This window comes from Symphalangus syndactylus, chromosome 19, assembly GCF_028878055.3.
Source record: "Symphalangus syndactylus isolate Jambi chromosome 19, NHGRI_mSymSyn1-v2.1_pri, whole genome shotgun sequence".
NCBI classification, from domain to species: Eukaryota; Metazoa; Chordata; class Mammalia; order Primates; family Hylobatidae; genus Symphalangus; species Symphalangus syndactylus.
Genome location: NC_072434.2, coordinates 77,551,525 through 77,567,047, shown reverse-complemented (window position 1 = coordinate 77,567,047; position 15,523 = coordinate 77,551,525). Strand labels below are relative to the sequence as shown.

The 15,523-nt window shown below is 39.9% G+C and overlaps 1 protein-coding gene across 3 annotated transcripts in view; it reads left to right on the top strand.

The window, feature by feature from the left end:
• Positions 1 to 15,523, top strand: part of PCNX2 (pecanex 2) — a 352,029-nt gene that overhangs the window by 263,197 nt on the left and 73,309 nt on the right. For all 3 annotated transcript variants that reach the window (XM_063614016.1, XM_055234937.2, XM_063614015.1), the window contains exons 24-25: positions 7,788 to 7,846; positions 11,187 to 11,402. In XM_063614016.1, coding sequence (XP_063470086.1) covers positions 7,788 to 7,846; positions 11,187 to 11,402 — 275 coding nt within the window. The remainder of the gene's footprint in view (positions 1 to 7,787; positions 7,847 to 11,186; positions 11,403 to 15,523) is intronic.

The window sequence follows — 15,523 nt, the reverse complement described above, 5'->3', positions numbered from 1 at the left end:
TTAGTAAATTCCCAAGGGCTAGAAAGAAAGAGGGAGCAGAAAACAGCAAAACCCACTATCACTGCCTGGGGAGAATGGGGTGGGCAGTGGGTCGGGGTCATGAGTCTCAGTAACATAGGGGCTGACATTTTAAAATCTATGCCAGGCTAGGTGATGAAGCGTTAGTCCTACAGAGGGAGAAAATTTCAACTAAGACTTCCACATGAAGCTGGAGCCCTGAAGGTCTTCCCCATCAGTAAAGAAGTGAAACACCCAACACAGAGAAGGAACAAGGAATCTCAACTGGTCAGAAAGAGGGAAGAGTGGGGACAAGTCTCCATTGTGAATGGACAATACTAATCTTTTGTCACATGTGGGCTTGGAGTTCAAAACTATACTACCCATATTTGGAAATTGTCATGTTGGGAAGTTAACACAAAAATGGTACTGGTGTGTAATACCCCTAGAGTTGCTGATGAAGCCAATGTAAAATTATTCTTAAAGGACATGACATATCTTCAAATAATTCCACAGTAAAAACTGACTGGAAAGGAGCTCTCAATCCAGTACTACACAACACAAAAGAAAAATATTCATCATGAACAAGAACCAGGAAATAAAATAGCAGATTTCGACTCTCCAAAACTAAAGATAAGTAAATAAGTAATCATATATATATTTAGAATAAAAAGTTGTATAAGAAGAAATAAAAGGCCTAGATGTTATGAAAAAAATGACAAATTGGAACAAACGGCTTATAAAAATAAATGCATATAGTCATTAAAATATATAGTGTAATAGACAAGTTAAATAGTAAATTAAACACAGCTAAACTAGAAAGCAGTCAATCTAAGAAAACTGGCCAGAATGCAGCAGAGAAAGATAAAGAAATGGGAAATATTCCAGGGAGGTTAAGAGACTTACAGGACAAAAATGAAAGATGTCAACTAGAAGTCTAGAAGCTCCTGGAAGAAGATATAAAACAAATAGGGAGAAGCACAATTTTAAGAGAAAATAATAGAAAATTTTCAAAATTGATGAAAGACATGTATCCTCAGATTCAGGAATCTAAGTCATGATCATAATAAACTAAAATAAATTCACATTTCTACACAAAATAGTAAGGTTTCAGAGCACTAATATCAAAAAAGATCTTAAAACTATTCAGAGCAACAGAAAGAATGGATACTAATTAATAACAGTATGTATGACCAACAATGGAGTAATATGTAGTTGTATTCCTATTTTTCAGTATGGTTAACTTGTATTAGCTCTCTTTTCTCTCCCCCACTCTCATTCTCTCTCCCTGCCTCTCTTTCTCCTTCACCTTTTTTTCCTTTTTTGAAACAATCATTCTCATCAAATATGTATATTTTTGTATATTTGGTATTTATTTAACTACTGATTCTATTTGTTTAATAATTACAGGGCTATTCTTCTTTTTTGTTGTTGTTGTTGAAGACAGAGTCTTGCTCTGTCTCTCAGGCTGGAATGCAGTGGCACAATCTTGGCTCACTGCAGCCTCGCTTCCTGGGTTCAAGAGATTCTCCTGCCTCCGCCTTCTGAGTAGCTGGGATTACAAGGGTGTGCCACCATGCCCAGCTAATTTTCATATTTTTAATAGAGACAGAGTTTCACTGTGTTGGCCAGGCTGGTCTCCAAACTCCTGACCTCAAATGATCCACCCACCTCAGGCTCCCAAATTGCTGGGATTACAGGCATGAGCCACTGTGCCCGGCCTCTTCTTTTGTTTTTATTCTGAAGTTACTTTTAGTATGTTACAGCTTTATAGGAGATTACCTATTTCATTTATGTTTTCAAATTTATCGGCACAAAGTTGTTCATAGTATTGCCTTATTATTTCTGATTCTGTAGTATTTTTATAATTTTATAATCAGACTATAGTGTAATGTGTTTAAAAATCAAAGAAGCAATACAATTAGAAAGCATAATAACCTAAACTATGAAGATGGAATATGACCAAATACATCTGTCTGGGCACCCAGTGAAAAGACATACCTTAAATATGGTGACTTGGAAAAGCTGAAAATCAAAGAATAAGTGCAAGCATTAGGCAAGTGCAAACAAATTAAAGCTACTGTTGTGGCTTAATATTGAACACAGATGTATTTGGGGCAAAAGCCATTAGGATTAAAAACATTTTATAATGCCAAAGACTAAAATTCACAATGAAAATATAAGCTATGAATATCAATGCATTAAGTCACATAGAAAAACTCATAAGAAAAAAAGGAAATTGTATTTAAAAAATAGAAACACAGTAGTGGTAGAAAATGTGACTCACTTTTCTTAGTTCATGACCCATCAAGTGATCAAAAATTAGATAAGCATATAGAAGAAATAAATAACATAATGTAACTTCAATATATATTACAGGATATATACACACATGCATGTATACACACATGCACAAACACATATACATATAGAAAATGAAAAAAACCTTTTCAGGTGCCCATGGAATATGAAGAAACACTGATTATATATTAGGCAATTAAAAAGGAGCTCACTCTTTCATAATTCTTACAAACTACAATAGTAGTTCAATTTCTAGTAATGACATGCTAGGTATTTACAACCGATTTTCCCTAGTGAGGGCAACTAAAGAAAACTGGGTAAAAAACAAAGAAAAGGGCCAGGTGCAGTGGCTCATGCCTGTAATCCCAGCACTTTGGGAGGCCAAGGCAGGTGGATCACCTGAGGTCAGGAGTTCGAGACCAGCCTGGCCAACATGGTGAAACCCTGTCTCTACTAACAATACAAAAATTAGCCGGGCATGGTGGTGCCCGCCTGTGATCCCAGCTACTCGGGAGGCTGAGGCAGGGGAATCGCTTGAACCTGGGAGGCGGAGGTTGCAGTGAGCTGAGATTGCGCCACTGCACTCCAGCCTGGGCAACAGAGTAAGACTCTGTCTCAAAAAACAAACAAAACAAATATAAAGAAAAGAACCAAAAAAACTTTCTTTAAACTCAAAGTTGTTCGTTGCTCAAAACCTTCAAAGTACTGAAAATTCAGATCAAAATCCAGTAGAAGGAAAGCACCCAACACTCATAGCCATTTTTATTCAAGACCATCTGCCAAACCTGAAAAAAGAAACAGCCAAACTGAGCTATGCTTTGTGGTCTTGTAGGGCAAATGTATGAAAAGTCAAAACCCAGGCCCAGTAAGACTGGTGGTCACCTGAACGGCCTGACCCCAAGCAGTGCCCACCCTGATGGGTGTACAGCAGTGTGTCCTCAGGAAATGTCTCATGCCAAATCATTCTGAGCTGCATGGTGACAGCAGAATGCCACTGACTTTGCAAGAGCTAATACATGATTGTTAGTGGCAGCAGCAATGAAGGGTGGATAAAAAATCCCAGCTGTACCTTGTGCATATAATCAATGTTAAAGGAGACAGTGCGCCCTTGTATTTAAACTCTGGCTGCCTTTTCATTGTCCAGATTTCTTTAAGGTTGCCCTGCCTATGAATAGAATTACAGTCTATTTTTACCTCTGTCTTGGATTTGCTATATGAACAGACCCCCACCAAACTTCTCACTCTGTCCAGCAGTATTTCCTCACCAAAAAATGAGACAACTTTTACCATAGTCTGTGTGTACTGACAAAGGGGAATTTGAAGCATTATCAATATAGAAAATTACTGTTAAATTATTTAAGTTGCTCAGAAGAAACTGAGAGAGAAGGTGCTTGACCTAGAGAGACTGGCCAGGGGTGGGAAGGCCAAGTTTGAAGGGAAGAAGCCAGCTCTGCTCTCTGCATTTCGTATTAACATAAAAGAGGGGTGCTTCTCAGTAAGTCAACTTCTCTGGAGAGTCCTGTTACACAACTCTTGTTCTGTAGTGCTCAGGACAGCATTAGCCAGCAATGCACAGTGACTTTGTCAGGCAAGTGCTAGGAAGACCATGCATGCAGATGCATGCCTAATGTGTACAGGATTGCATGTTCCCACTGAGACTGGGGAGTGAGCTGTACCCTGTTTCCTCTTTGAGCTACAGAGCTGACGTTCATTTGATTGGACAGTTAAGGCAGAAATCCAATTACTGAGCTAATTAGCACCTTTGAGGGGTAAGCACCAAATTTACAGGAGGAAAGCACTGGAGAAAACTCAAATTGCCCAGTGTGGCTGACAGTCCACCTTCTTAGAGAATACGTGGAGAGCCAGAGGTCCTGGGAGTACACAGGCAGCTTAGCTTAGTTATTGCTCATCGGAATTTAGACTGTGTTCTATAGGCTTCTGAAAAGATAGCTTTCTAGTGAACATAGTTTTAGAAGGTGTTTAGTTCCCTAAGGAGTTTAGTAAATGACTTTCTTTTGTCTTAATCCTCCTTTAAAAATTGTTTATTCTGCTGCTTGAAAATTCCATTTGTGGTAGGTCTTAAGGTGAAATTAAAATTCCATTCAGGGACTAACTATGCAGACATGGGATTTCAGCTTTCATTAGAAAGAATTTTGTTGTTTGCTCTATTTTCTGCTACCCTGAGATCTTTTATTTTTCAAAGCTGCTATGAGAGTATTTGTAAGGAAAACCAAAGCTGTAATAGAACAGCATGCTGGGGTTCACAGCCTTTCTGAAATGTAACACAGTGTTTCTTCTCTCCAGCCCATCCCTAGCATCACAGAACTCAACAGGATCTTGCCTAGGTGATTCTCAAATGTCTAAGACATACATGAAAAGAAAGAATACTTTTTTTTTCTGAAGACAAGCCTTTTCATTTATTCAAATTATAGTTCCAACCAAATATCTTTTTAACTGTTTTGATTCCCAAAAGACAAGTTCACAAAAGAAGGCTGCATTCTTAGGTTTCTTCTTAAGCACCATTTCTGACAAGTGCTTTTCATTTATTAAATTATACAGAATATGTCAATGATCATGTTTAAACATAAGCCACATATGCAGCATTGACTGGCAGCTAGTCTTCTTTCTTCTTAGCAAATATTATAAGGACAAGAACTTCAGAAGTAGCCTTATCTTTGACCATTCACTAATTTATTCTGCAAATATTTATTGAGTGACTACTATGTGCCAGTTGTGAGCAACAAACTTACTCTCGTGGTACTTAGGGACTGATGTAAGAGTCAGATATAATCAGATAATTACACAAAGAGATGTATGATGTGGTGTAAAGGCTCCTGAGCCAGCCTCCCTAGGTCATATTCAGGCCGTACCACCTGTTAGATCTGTGACCTTGAGCACTCTACTTAATTTCTCTGTGCCTCTGCCTCATCCGCTGTGAGAATGGGTATAATGAATACCTACCTCAGAGGGTAGTTTTGAGGCAATAATAAGCTAATACATATAAAGTACTTAGAACAGGCACATGACACAAGCAAGTGCTACATAAATGTTAGCTGCCATCATTATGATTGACGTTAGCCTTGACAGGTGCTCCAAAAGAGAGGTACAGGTACAATGCATGAAAGAGAACATGACAAAGGAATCTCACGCAGCACAGGAGTCAAGGCAGCTTCCCTGAGAAGGTGATACTTGAGCTGAGACTTGAAGGATGAGAGGAGTCAATGAGGAAAAATGAGTGGGAATGGAAAGGGATCCCTAAGTAGCGGGAACATTTGCAAAGGATACTGGAGAGGAAGGAACAACAGGACTAAGAGGTCTGGGCATGTTGAAGGGGTGGAAAAGGAAAACCAACAGGCTTGGAGCAAAGAAAGCAAAGGGCGGAGTGATAGAAAAGGCACCATGGAATACTATGCAGCCATAAAAAATGATGAGTTCGTGTCCTTTGTAGGGACATGGATGAAACTGGAAAACATCATTCTCAGTAAACTATCGCAAGGACAAAAAACCAAACACCGCATGTTCTCACTCATAGGTGGGAATTGAACAATGAGAACTCATGGACACAGGAAGGGGAACATCACGCTCCGGGGACTGTTGTGGGGTGGGGGGAGGGGGGAGGGACAGCATTAGGAGATACACCTAATGCTAAATGACGAGTTAATGGGTGCAGGAAATCAACATGGCACATGGATACATATGTAACAAACCTGCACATTGTGCACATGTACCCTAAAACCCTAAAGTATAATTAAAAAAATAAAAATAAAAAAAATAAAAGATTTTAGAATAAAAAAAAAAAAAAAAAAAAGAAAAGGCAGGAGCTGGCCAGGCGCAGTGACTCACGCCTGTAATCCCAGCGTTTTGGGAGGCCAAGGCAGGTGGATCATGAGGTCGAGAGACTGAGACCATCCTGGCCAACATGGTAAAACCCCGTCTCTACTAAGAATATAAAAATTAGCTGGGCGTGTGTAATCCCAGCTACTCGGAAGGCTGAGGCAGTACAATCGCTTGAACCCAGGAGGCAGAGGTTGCCGTGAACCGAGATTGCGCTGCTGCATTCCATCCTGGCGACAGAGTGAGACTCCATCTCAAACAAAAAAAAAAAAAAGAAAAGAAAAAGTAAAAGCAGGAGCCAGACGTGTTCAAGACCAGGCTTTCTACAATTGCCAGTGGGACCTTCATTATGCCCAAATCTTTAAGTAAACCCTATGTGTGATGCTGATATATTTGTGGAAGCCCTTTCTTAATGGCTAATATATCAGATTTAACCATATGAAATTGCCATTTTGTAGGTGATAATAAACAGCTGACTATCATCAATTTCATAGGCCTGATGTCAATTTCATATTTCATTCTTTAAAGACTGCCACTCATTGTTGGAAATAAAAGGACAAAGGTAGGCTGGCATAGCCTCTCCAAGAGAGCAGATCGCTTCACTTACAAAGGGTTTTGGTGATGTGTGGAGTTCAAGGGCTGGTGAGGTTTTGGAGGCATACATGGGTTGACGGCATCTGTATAGGTGGTTACTTGAAAAGCCTGTTGTTCATCAGTTGCCCCTCAGAAATCTGCAGTGAGTTGGCTAACTCTCAGAAGCCAGGGGTTGTCATGGACTGGCTGCCTTACAAAAGCTGTGCACTGAGGGGTGTTTTCATGATGGAATAGGTTCAAAGCTGGTTCTAGTGGCCACTTGTTACCATGGCTGCAGACGATCTGAGAGCTTTCATTCTCACGATTCAACCTAAGAAAGGTCTATAAGAGTATACCCCACTCTTGAAAGCAGGTGGTGGAGATGTTGACTACTCACCACCATTTCCTGAAATCAATTTGAAGAGAAAGATACCTATGTGGACACTATTCTCAAGTTCTGAAAGTGGATGGCACATTTGCAGTTAAACACTTGCTTTTTTTGTTTGTTTGTTTTTTGAGGCAGAGTCTCACTCTGTCACCCAGGTTGGAGTGCAGTGGTGCAATCTCGGCTCACTGTGACCTCGGCCTCCTGGATTCAAGTGACTCTCCTGCCTCAGCCTCCCAAGTAGCTGAGATTATAGGAGGCTAATCTTTTTGTATTTTTAGTACAGATGGGGTTTCACACTGTTTGCCAGACTGGTACCAAGCTCCTGACCTCAAATGATCAGCCTGCCTCAGCCTCCCTAAGTGTTGGGATTACAGGCATGAGCCACCGTGCTCGGCCTAAATACTTGCTTTGATTTTGCAGATCTGGTGCTCCAAATTGATTAAGACACAAGGCCGTTCTCTCCAAATCAGAGAGCTACTCATCTCTCCCCTCCATGTGTTTCTTGTACTGTTCCCTCTATTTCTTATCATGAGACTCCTCTCTTCCTGCAGTGTGGTAAAACTACAGCAATCGTCTTAACCTGTGAGATCTGTCACCTTTGCATTTTCCCCTCATGCAGCTGGTTCTGTAAACCAATTCTTCTGCTTGGGGGGGATCTAATCATGACCTTTTACCCTTTTGTGGCCTCTTCTAGTACAAGGCGAGTGGATAATTCCAACACAAGACTGGCAGTCCAAATTGAAAGAGATCCAGGTAAGAAGATATCTTCTCTCTTTTTAAACTATTTATTGTTGTATGGATGGATTCTCAAAAGGAAGAATTAAATACTCACTCTGTACTCATTGTGGAGACAATGCACGTCTTGGTTAATATGCTGACTGTGGATTAAAACTGTGCGGGTAGAGTGATCAAGCAACTTGATTTGATTTGACAGTGCATTGCTCCGCTGTTTAGGATTGATTAGGACCTTGCTCAGTATTGGATACCCCTGTTAATCAAGACATTTTAGTTCGTGTGTAGTAAACCTCAAACACAGACTATAAACCTTGAGATTCATCTTTTAGGAAAAAAAATTCTTTGGAAAAACATCAGCATGATAATATCCTTAAAGGCAAAGCATTCCATGATCCAGGATCTAGAAGCCTTCAGAAACTTTGGTCAACATTAAGCTATGAAAGGATTTACCTGCTAGAAAATTATTTTACTTTTGTCTTTCCATAATCAGTCTCCTTTTTTAACCATTCTATTTCTTCTTTCCTTATATTAGAATGCAAATTTTAACTGTTCTCTATTTTTATCCTCCTCACTCCCTTCTTTGTGCCCCAAAATCTGTCTAGGAACAATTGTATCATGCTCATTATCTATATTTGAATTGCATCTACATGATTAATTCGAAATCAGAATTTGAAATTTGAGATACCTGGAGAGAGAGGCTTATTTTTTGTTGAACTTTATGTCAGTACAATGAGGGAGGAGAGGTACTGATATCTCTGAGGTGCAGCTATGGGACTGTGATGTTACAAGGCTATTGATACAAGTCAGAGGGACAGTTTCCCAAGCACATTGTGCTGTTAGTTAATCATAATTGATGTTTCATTTTAATCTAATTATGCAGATGTGTGGTCAATGTGTTCTAAGAAGATGCCCTGAGTTGAATCTCTACTTTTAGTGATTTCAATTGTTTTGTTTTATTTAAACATTGAACAGTTTGAACAATTAAGCAAAGGCTAATTCTCTCATTCAGGCCTTTCCTTTCAAAGTGCCAGAGACTGAAAGTTGTCTTTAATTAGTGTCTCAGGATGCATGCTGCCTCATCAGAGAAAATGAATATAGTGCAGGTCAAGGAGGCTTCATCTGCATAGAAGATTAAGCATACTGATACTTTATTAGACTACATGGCATGAGTCAGCCCACAGAACAATTTCTTTCCATTAATCATAATTAGGTTATAAATGCTCTAGTTTTGATACAGCTTTCAACTGTCGTGAGTGGCCAGCAAAGATACTCATAATTCGATAGTGTTATTCTGTAGATTTCTTAGAGGCGGATTGGTGATCTTCCTTATGTAAGCGCACTTGGGGCATCTTCACCTTCTTGTACCACTCCCTGCCTTCCGCACACTGATTGTGCCCTAGTTCCCATGGATACAAAGCAGGGATGCTTCGGTCAGATCTGCAGTCTTCATCCCTGTCCTTCCTGAATGTCTGTCTCCACTCAAATAGATGATCCAGAAGGGAGCGTTGAGTTTTGCTTTAGGCGTTTCCTCTTTGGGACAACTATGCCTGCGGCTTTCCAGAGCCGTAATTTCCTCTCCCAAAGAAAAGCTACTCCTAAAATAAAAGTGGTGAACATGAACATTTTTCCTAGGCTTCTCCCAATGCTTATTCCACCCACAGGACCACAGACCAGGAAGACTTCCCATGTTATCCAATCTTCTGTTTAAAAAATCTTCATGTCCTTTGTAGGGACATGGATGAAACTGGAAACCATCATTCTCAGTAAACTATCGCAAGGACAAAAAACCAAACACCGCATGTTCTCACTCATAGGTGGGAATTGAACAGTGAGAACTCATGGACACAGGAAGGGGAACATCACACTCCGGGGACTGTTATGGGTTGGGGGGGGGGGAGGGACAGCATTAGGAGATATACCTAATGCTAAATGACGAGTTAATGGGTGCAGCACACCAACACGGCACATGGATACATATGTAACAAACCTGCACATTGTGCACATGTACCCTAAAACCTAAAGTATAATAAAAAAATAAATAAATAAATAATAAATAAAAAATAAAAAAAAATCTTACATCCCTCATATTGAGAGATCCCATGACAGGAGGGAAAAGAGTCAGGGCACATCAGGGAGGATATAGGAAATGCACTATGCACTCCTAATTTCACCCCCACTCAACACGCACCCCTGGCTTTCCACCGGGAAGCAAGGTATTCCATCATTCCATCTTTTCCATCATTCCAACGATTCCATCGCTCCCTTCCGGATCGTCTATTTGAGTGGAGACAAACATTCGGGGAGGACAGGGATGAAGACTGCAGATCTGACTGCAGCATCCCTGCTTTGAATCCATGGGAACTGGGGCACAATCAGGGTGTGGAAGGCAGGGAGTGGTACAAGAAGGTGAAGATGCCCCAAGTGCACTTACATAAGGAAGATCACCAATCCGCCTCTAAGCATCATTCCATTTGCTGCTTCCTCCTTCACCCTTTTCCTGGATGTCATTATCCACCCAATTAAAATGGCCAAAGTTAAACAAACAAGCAACAATGGACAATTCCATGTCCCGGCAAGGATGCAGAATTAAAGCTCTCAATCACTGCTGGGGAAATGCAAAAAGGGGACAGCCACTTTGGAGAACAGCAGTCCCGCTCCTAAGCATTTGCTCGAGAGAAATGGGGAGAGTCATATTCACACAAACTCCTGTTCATGACTCTTGGTAGTGGTTTTACCCATAATCACCAAAACTGGAAACAACCCAAGTATCCTTCAGCGGATGAATGGATAAACAGACTGTAGCACATGCATACAGAGGGATACTACTCAAAGGTGAAACAGAACACACTCATATATACAACAGATGAATGCATTATTCTAAGTGCTGGGTATATGACTATATGCATTTTTCAAGACTCATAGAATAGTACACTAAAATGGATGAATTTTACCCTACATAAATTATTCTTCAATAAACCTGAATTTTTAATTTATATATAGTTTAATAACAAATGGTATCCATTTATATATAGTATAATAACTTATGTTATATAATATGTAAGATATATATTTTTATTTAACACATAATACTAGCAATGATTGTTTGTATTATATATTTTAGCACTATATATAAATTGATGCTGCTTATTGCCTATAAATTATACAGAGAGAATATCAAGGGAAAAAATTGGAGGGTCTCATATAATCCACTAAAATGTGGGAAGAACAGATCTTTCCTCTTTTATGTATATAAAGAGTCTGATTTTACCCTTAATGAGATGACAACTCACTGTTTCCTAGGTCTGGGTACAGAGCAAGGAGTAGGCATTCACTGATCATATTTCTTGTCTGCCTTTAGGGAATGATGACAACAATCTCAATTCCATTTTTTATGAACACCTAACAAGGACCCTGCAGGAGTCCCTCTGTGGAGACTTAGTTCTTGGTCGTTGGGGCAACTACAGCTCTGGCGATTGCTTTATTTTGGCTTCAGATGACCTCAATGCCTTTGTTCACCTGATTGAAATTGGAAATGGTCTTGTCACCTTTCAACTTCGAGGACTGGAATTCCGAGGTAAGAATTTCTTCATTGTGCAAACTGTTGAAAGTTGGTTGCTTGAGTTAATTATCAAGCAAAACTTTGGGAAGAAGTCACTGTTAAACAGGAAAAACGCAATGTCTTCCTACTGAAAAAGAGCTTGCCACCACTACCTTGATATAAATAAACTACAGTCATCTGAGGGAATAAAAACATAAAACATAGAATGACATGTAAACTTGTGGATTAGCAAACCAGGAGATTGGTTTTATTAGCAAATCAGGATATTGATTTTAATCCTTCTGGGAAAAACTCAGAAGCCACAGGAGGTTGTGGGGAACATCGGGGCTCCAAATGGAATCAGCCCGACCTTGTTCTGTGGGTCACAGGTGTTGGGATCTGCTGTGTGCAAATCATTTAAGGTCTTAGATCTTTTCTTTCCTATCTGCAAAATAATAATAATGAGAATGGCTGCCTTATAATGTTGCTGTGTGGTTTAAATGAGATCATGCAGAAGGCATTTCATGAGTCCTCATTGCTTTGTGGTTATTGAGTCTGCCTGAATCTTGAAAGTATAACCCCAGTTTTCCCACAAATCAGGAGCTGGAGTTATGTGGGATGCAGAGAGTGGTATAAGTGAGGTACCTGTTGCCTTCTCCTGCGTTATTTATTCCTTTACTCATTGCATGTTTTCTGAACGTCTCCTCTGTATTAGGCAGTGTTTTAATGCTGGAGATGGACACGTGACATGAAAGAGTCTTATCCCAATGAAGCTTACCTCCAGTGAGAGACACCTAAAGTAAACAAGTAAACAAACAGGCAAACTAATTACAGCTTGGAGCAAGTGCTATGAGGGAAGTAAATAGGGTTCTGGAACCCAAAGTCACTGCAGAGGATAAGGGTGAGGAGGTGCCACGTTCAATGGGATGGTCAAGGAAGACCTCGAGAGAAGAGCAGAAGGAAGAATGTCCCCAGTGCAGGAACTGATACCTGCTAAATGCATGAGTCAGGCAGCATCTCAGAGCATTCTTGGCATCTGGGAGGGCTCAAGTGACTAGGGCTGACCAGCGCTCACAGTAACTTGACATGAGGCAGCAGGAAGCCCAGTAATGTGAGATCTCCCCGCCAGTGTCAGGGACTATATGTTATTCTCTATGTTGTGGGGAACCATGTAGGGACTCTGGAGGAGGGAATGGTTGACCCTCTCTATACTTTAAGAGATTGGTCTGGTGGCTGTGTGGAGAATGTACTGGGGGAAGACAAAAGTGGAAGCAGGGAAACCATTTAGGACTGCATTGTAGACACCCAAGCAGATGATGGCAGAGACAGGGAAGTGCCCAGAGACTGGGAGGTGGAATTAGAAGGACTAGCTGTTAGGGGCGAGTGAGAGGGGAGGCTCTGTGTGACCCCCAAGTTTCTAGATCAAATGTCTGCTTGGGCAGAGGTGTGTTTACTAAAACAGGGAAGCCTGCAAGAGGAATAGGACTTTTTGGTCTGGTGGTGGAGGCATTCAAGTAAATGTGCCAAGTAGCTAGTACATACAGTCTGATAGTTATTCAGGAGACACTTATTTAGCACTGATTACATGTCATGCACTAGTGTAGGTACCATGAATACAGAAGTGAAGCCCCCACCTTAAGACACTGGGAGCCTCACAGAGAAGACAGGTTTGGAAGGAGCTCATGTGAAATGAGTATCACATGAAATGAGTGTTATGACAGTGTCCTGCAAGAGCCACATTAGGGACCGGAGGAGAGGCACTGGTGTCAGGTTGGAGTCTGGGTCAGCTCAATGGAGGAGAAAGAGGAAGGGCCTTACCTGCTAAGGAGCAGCAGATGTGATGACAAAGAAGGACCAAGTCATCCGATGTAGTTCTCAGCAGGTAGTTTGGAAGTGATTATAAGTAATGCTAGAAAGGTGAACAGGAGCCAGTTCATACCTGTTCAAACCCTCACTGTGACAAAAGGACATCTTTTAGCCAAAAACAAGTTGTCATTTTTTCCCATCTTGAACACCATTATCTAAAGATGATCAGTTATCTCAGTTCTTTGGATGAGAATTTCTAGCATTAGTTTTGTGAATATCCATGCCTTTTCACATTCCTAAATAAATGTATACAAAATATATTTTTTTCTAGAGTGGTAGGTTCTGTGTTTTAGGTGTGCACTCCGTGCACTTTTCTGAATTTTAAGAATCTAATTTATGGGGCTTAGTTTGGAGAAGGTTATTGAGCAGGGGACTAGTGATAGAACTCTATAGAGTAATCACAGAAGGGATATTTCCCCTACATTTAGCACAGATGCCAGAAAATGTCACAAGAGATGGTGGAAATAAGTGTCTTCAGTGCAATAATACAATAGAACTGTCCTGCTCTCTGAATTTCTGAATCTCAGCTCTTTTGAGAGCTTTTCTTAAAAGTTCTTTTATTTTAGTATATTTCTTTTTAAATATAATTTCAACTTTCATTTTAGATTTAGGGGGTACATATGCAGGTTTGTTACATGGGTATATTGTGTGATGCTGAGATTTGAGGTATGATTGGTCCCATCACTGAGGTACTGCTCATAGTACTCAATAGTTTTTCAAGCCTTGTCCCCTTTTCTACCTACAACGTCTACTAGTCCCCAGTGTCTATTGTTGCCTTCTTTATGTCCATTAGTACCAAACGTTTAGCTCCCATTTATAAGTGAGAACATCTGGTATTTGGTTTTCTATTCCTGCATTAATTTGCTTAGGATAATGGCATCCAACTGCATCCATGTTGCTCCAAAGGACATGATTTTATTTTTCTTTATGGCTGCATAGTATTGCATGGTGTATATGTACCCCCATTTTCTTTATCCAGTCTACTGTTGATGGGCACCTAGGTTGATTCCATGTCATTGCTATTGTGAATAGTGCTGCAGTGAATATATGAGCGCATGTGTCTGTTTGGTATAACAATTTATTTTATTTGAGTATATATACCCAGTAACGGGATTGCTGAGTTGAAAGGTAATTCTGATTTAAAGTGCTTTGAGAAATCTCCAAACTGCTTTCCACAGTGGCTAGACTAATTTACATTCCCATCAACAGTGTGTAAATGTTCCCTTTTCTCTGCAGCCTCACCAGCATCTATTTTTTTTTACTTTTTAATAATAGCTATTCTGATTGATGTGAGGTGGTATCTCATTGCGGTTTTGATTTTCATTTCTCTGATGATTAGTGATGTTGAGCATTTTTTTCATGTGTTAGTTGGCCACTTGTATGTCTTCTTTTGAGAAGTATCTGTTCGTATCTTTTACCCATTTTTAATGGGGTTATTTATTTTTTGCTTGTTTGATTGTTTAATTCCCTTATACATTCTGGATATTAGACCTTTGTCAGTTACATAGTTTGAGAATATTATCTCCCATTCTGTAGGTTGTCTTTTATTCTATTGATAGTTTCTTTTGCTATGCAGAAGCTCTTTAGTTTAATTAGGTCTCATTTGCCCATTTTTGTTTTTTTGCAATTGCTTTTGAAGACTTAGTCATAAATTCTTTCCTAAGGCCCATGTCCAGAATAATGTTTTCTAAGTTTTCCTCCAATAGTTTGAGGTCTTACATTTAAATCTTTAATCAATCTTGGGTTAATTTTTGTATATGGTGAAAGGTAGGGGTCCTGTTTCATTCTTCTGCATATGGCTAGCCAGCTATCCCAGCACCGTTTATTGAATAGGGAGCCCTTTCCCCATTGCTTATTTTTGTTGGCTTTGTCAAAGATCAGATGGCTATAGGTGTGTGGCTTTTTATTTCCGGGTTCGCTATTCTGTTCCATTGGTCTATGTGTCTGTTTTTGTACCAGTACGATGCTGTTTTGGTTACTATAGGCTTAGAGTATAGTTTGAAGTTGGGTAATTGATGCCTCTGGATTTGTTCCTTTTGTTTAGGATTGCTTTTGCTACTTGGGCTTTTTTTTGGTTCAATATGGGTTTTAGAATAGTTTTTTTCTAGCTCTGTGAAAAATGACGTTGGTAGTTTGATGGGAATAGAGTCTATAGACTGCTTTGGGCAGTATGGTCATTTTTTTTTTTATTATACTTTAAGTTCTGGGATACATGTGCAGAACATGCAGGTTTGTTACATAGGTATACACATGCCATGATGGTTTGCTGCACCCATCAACCCATCATCTAC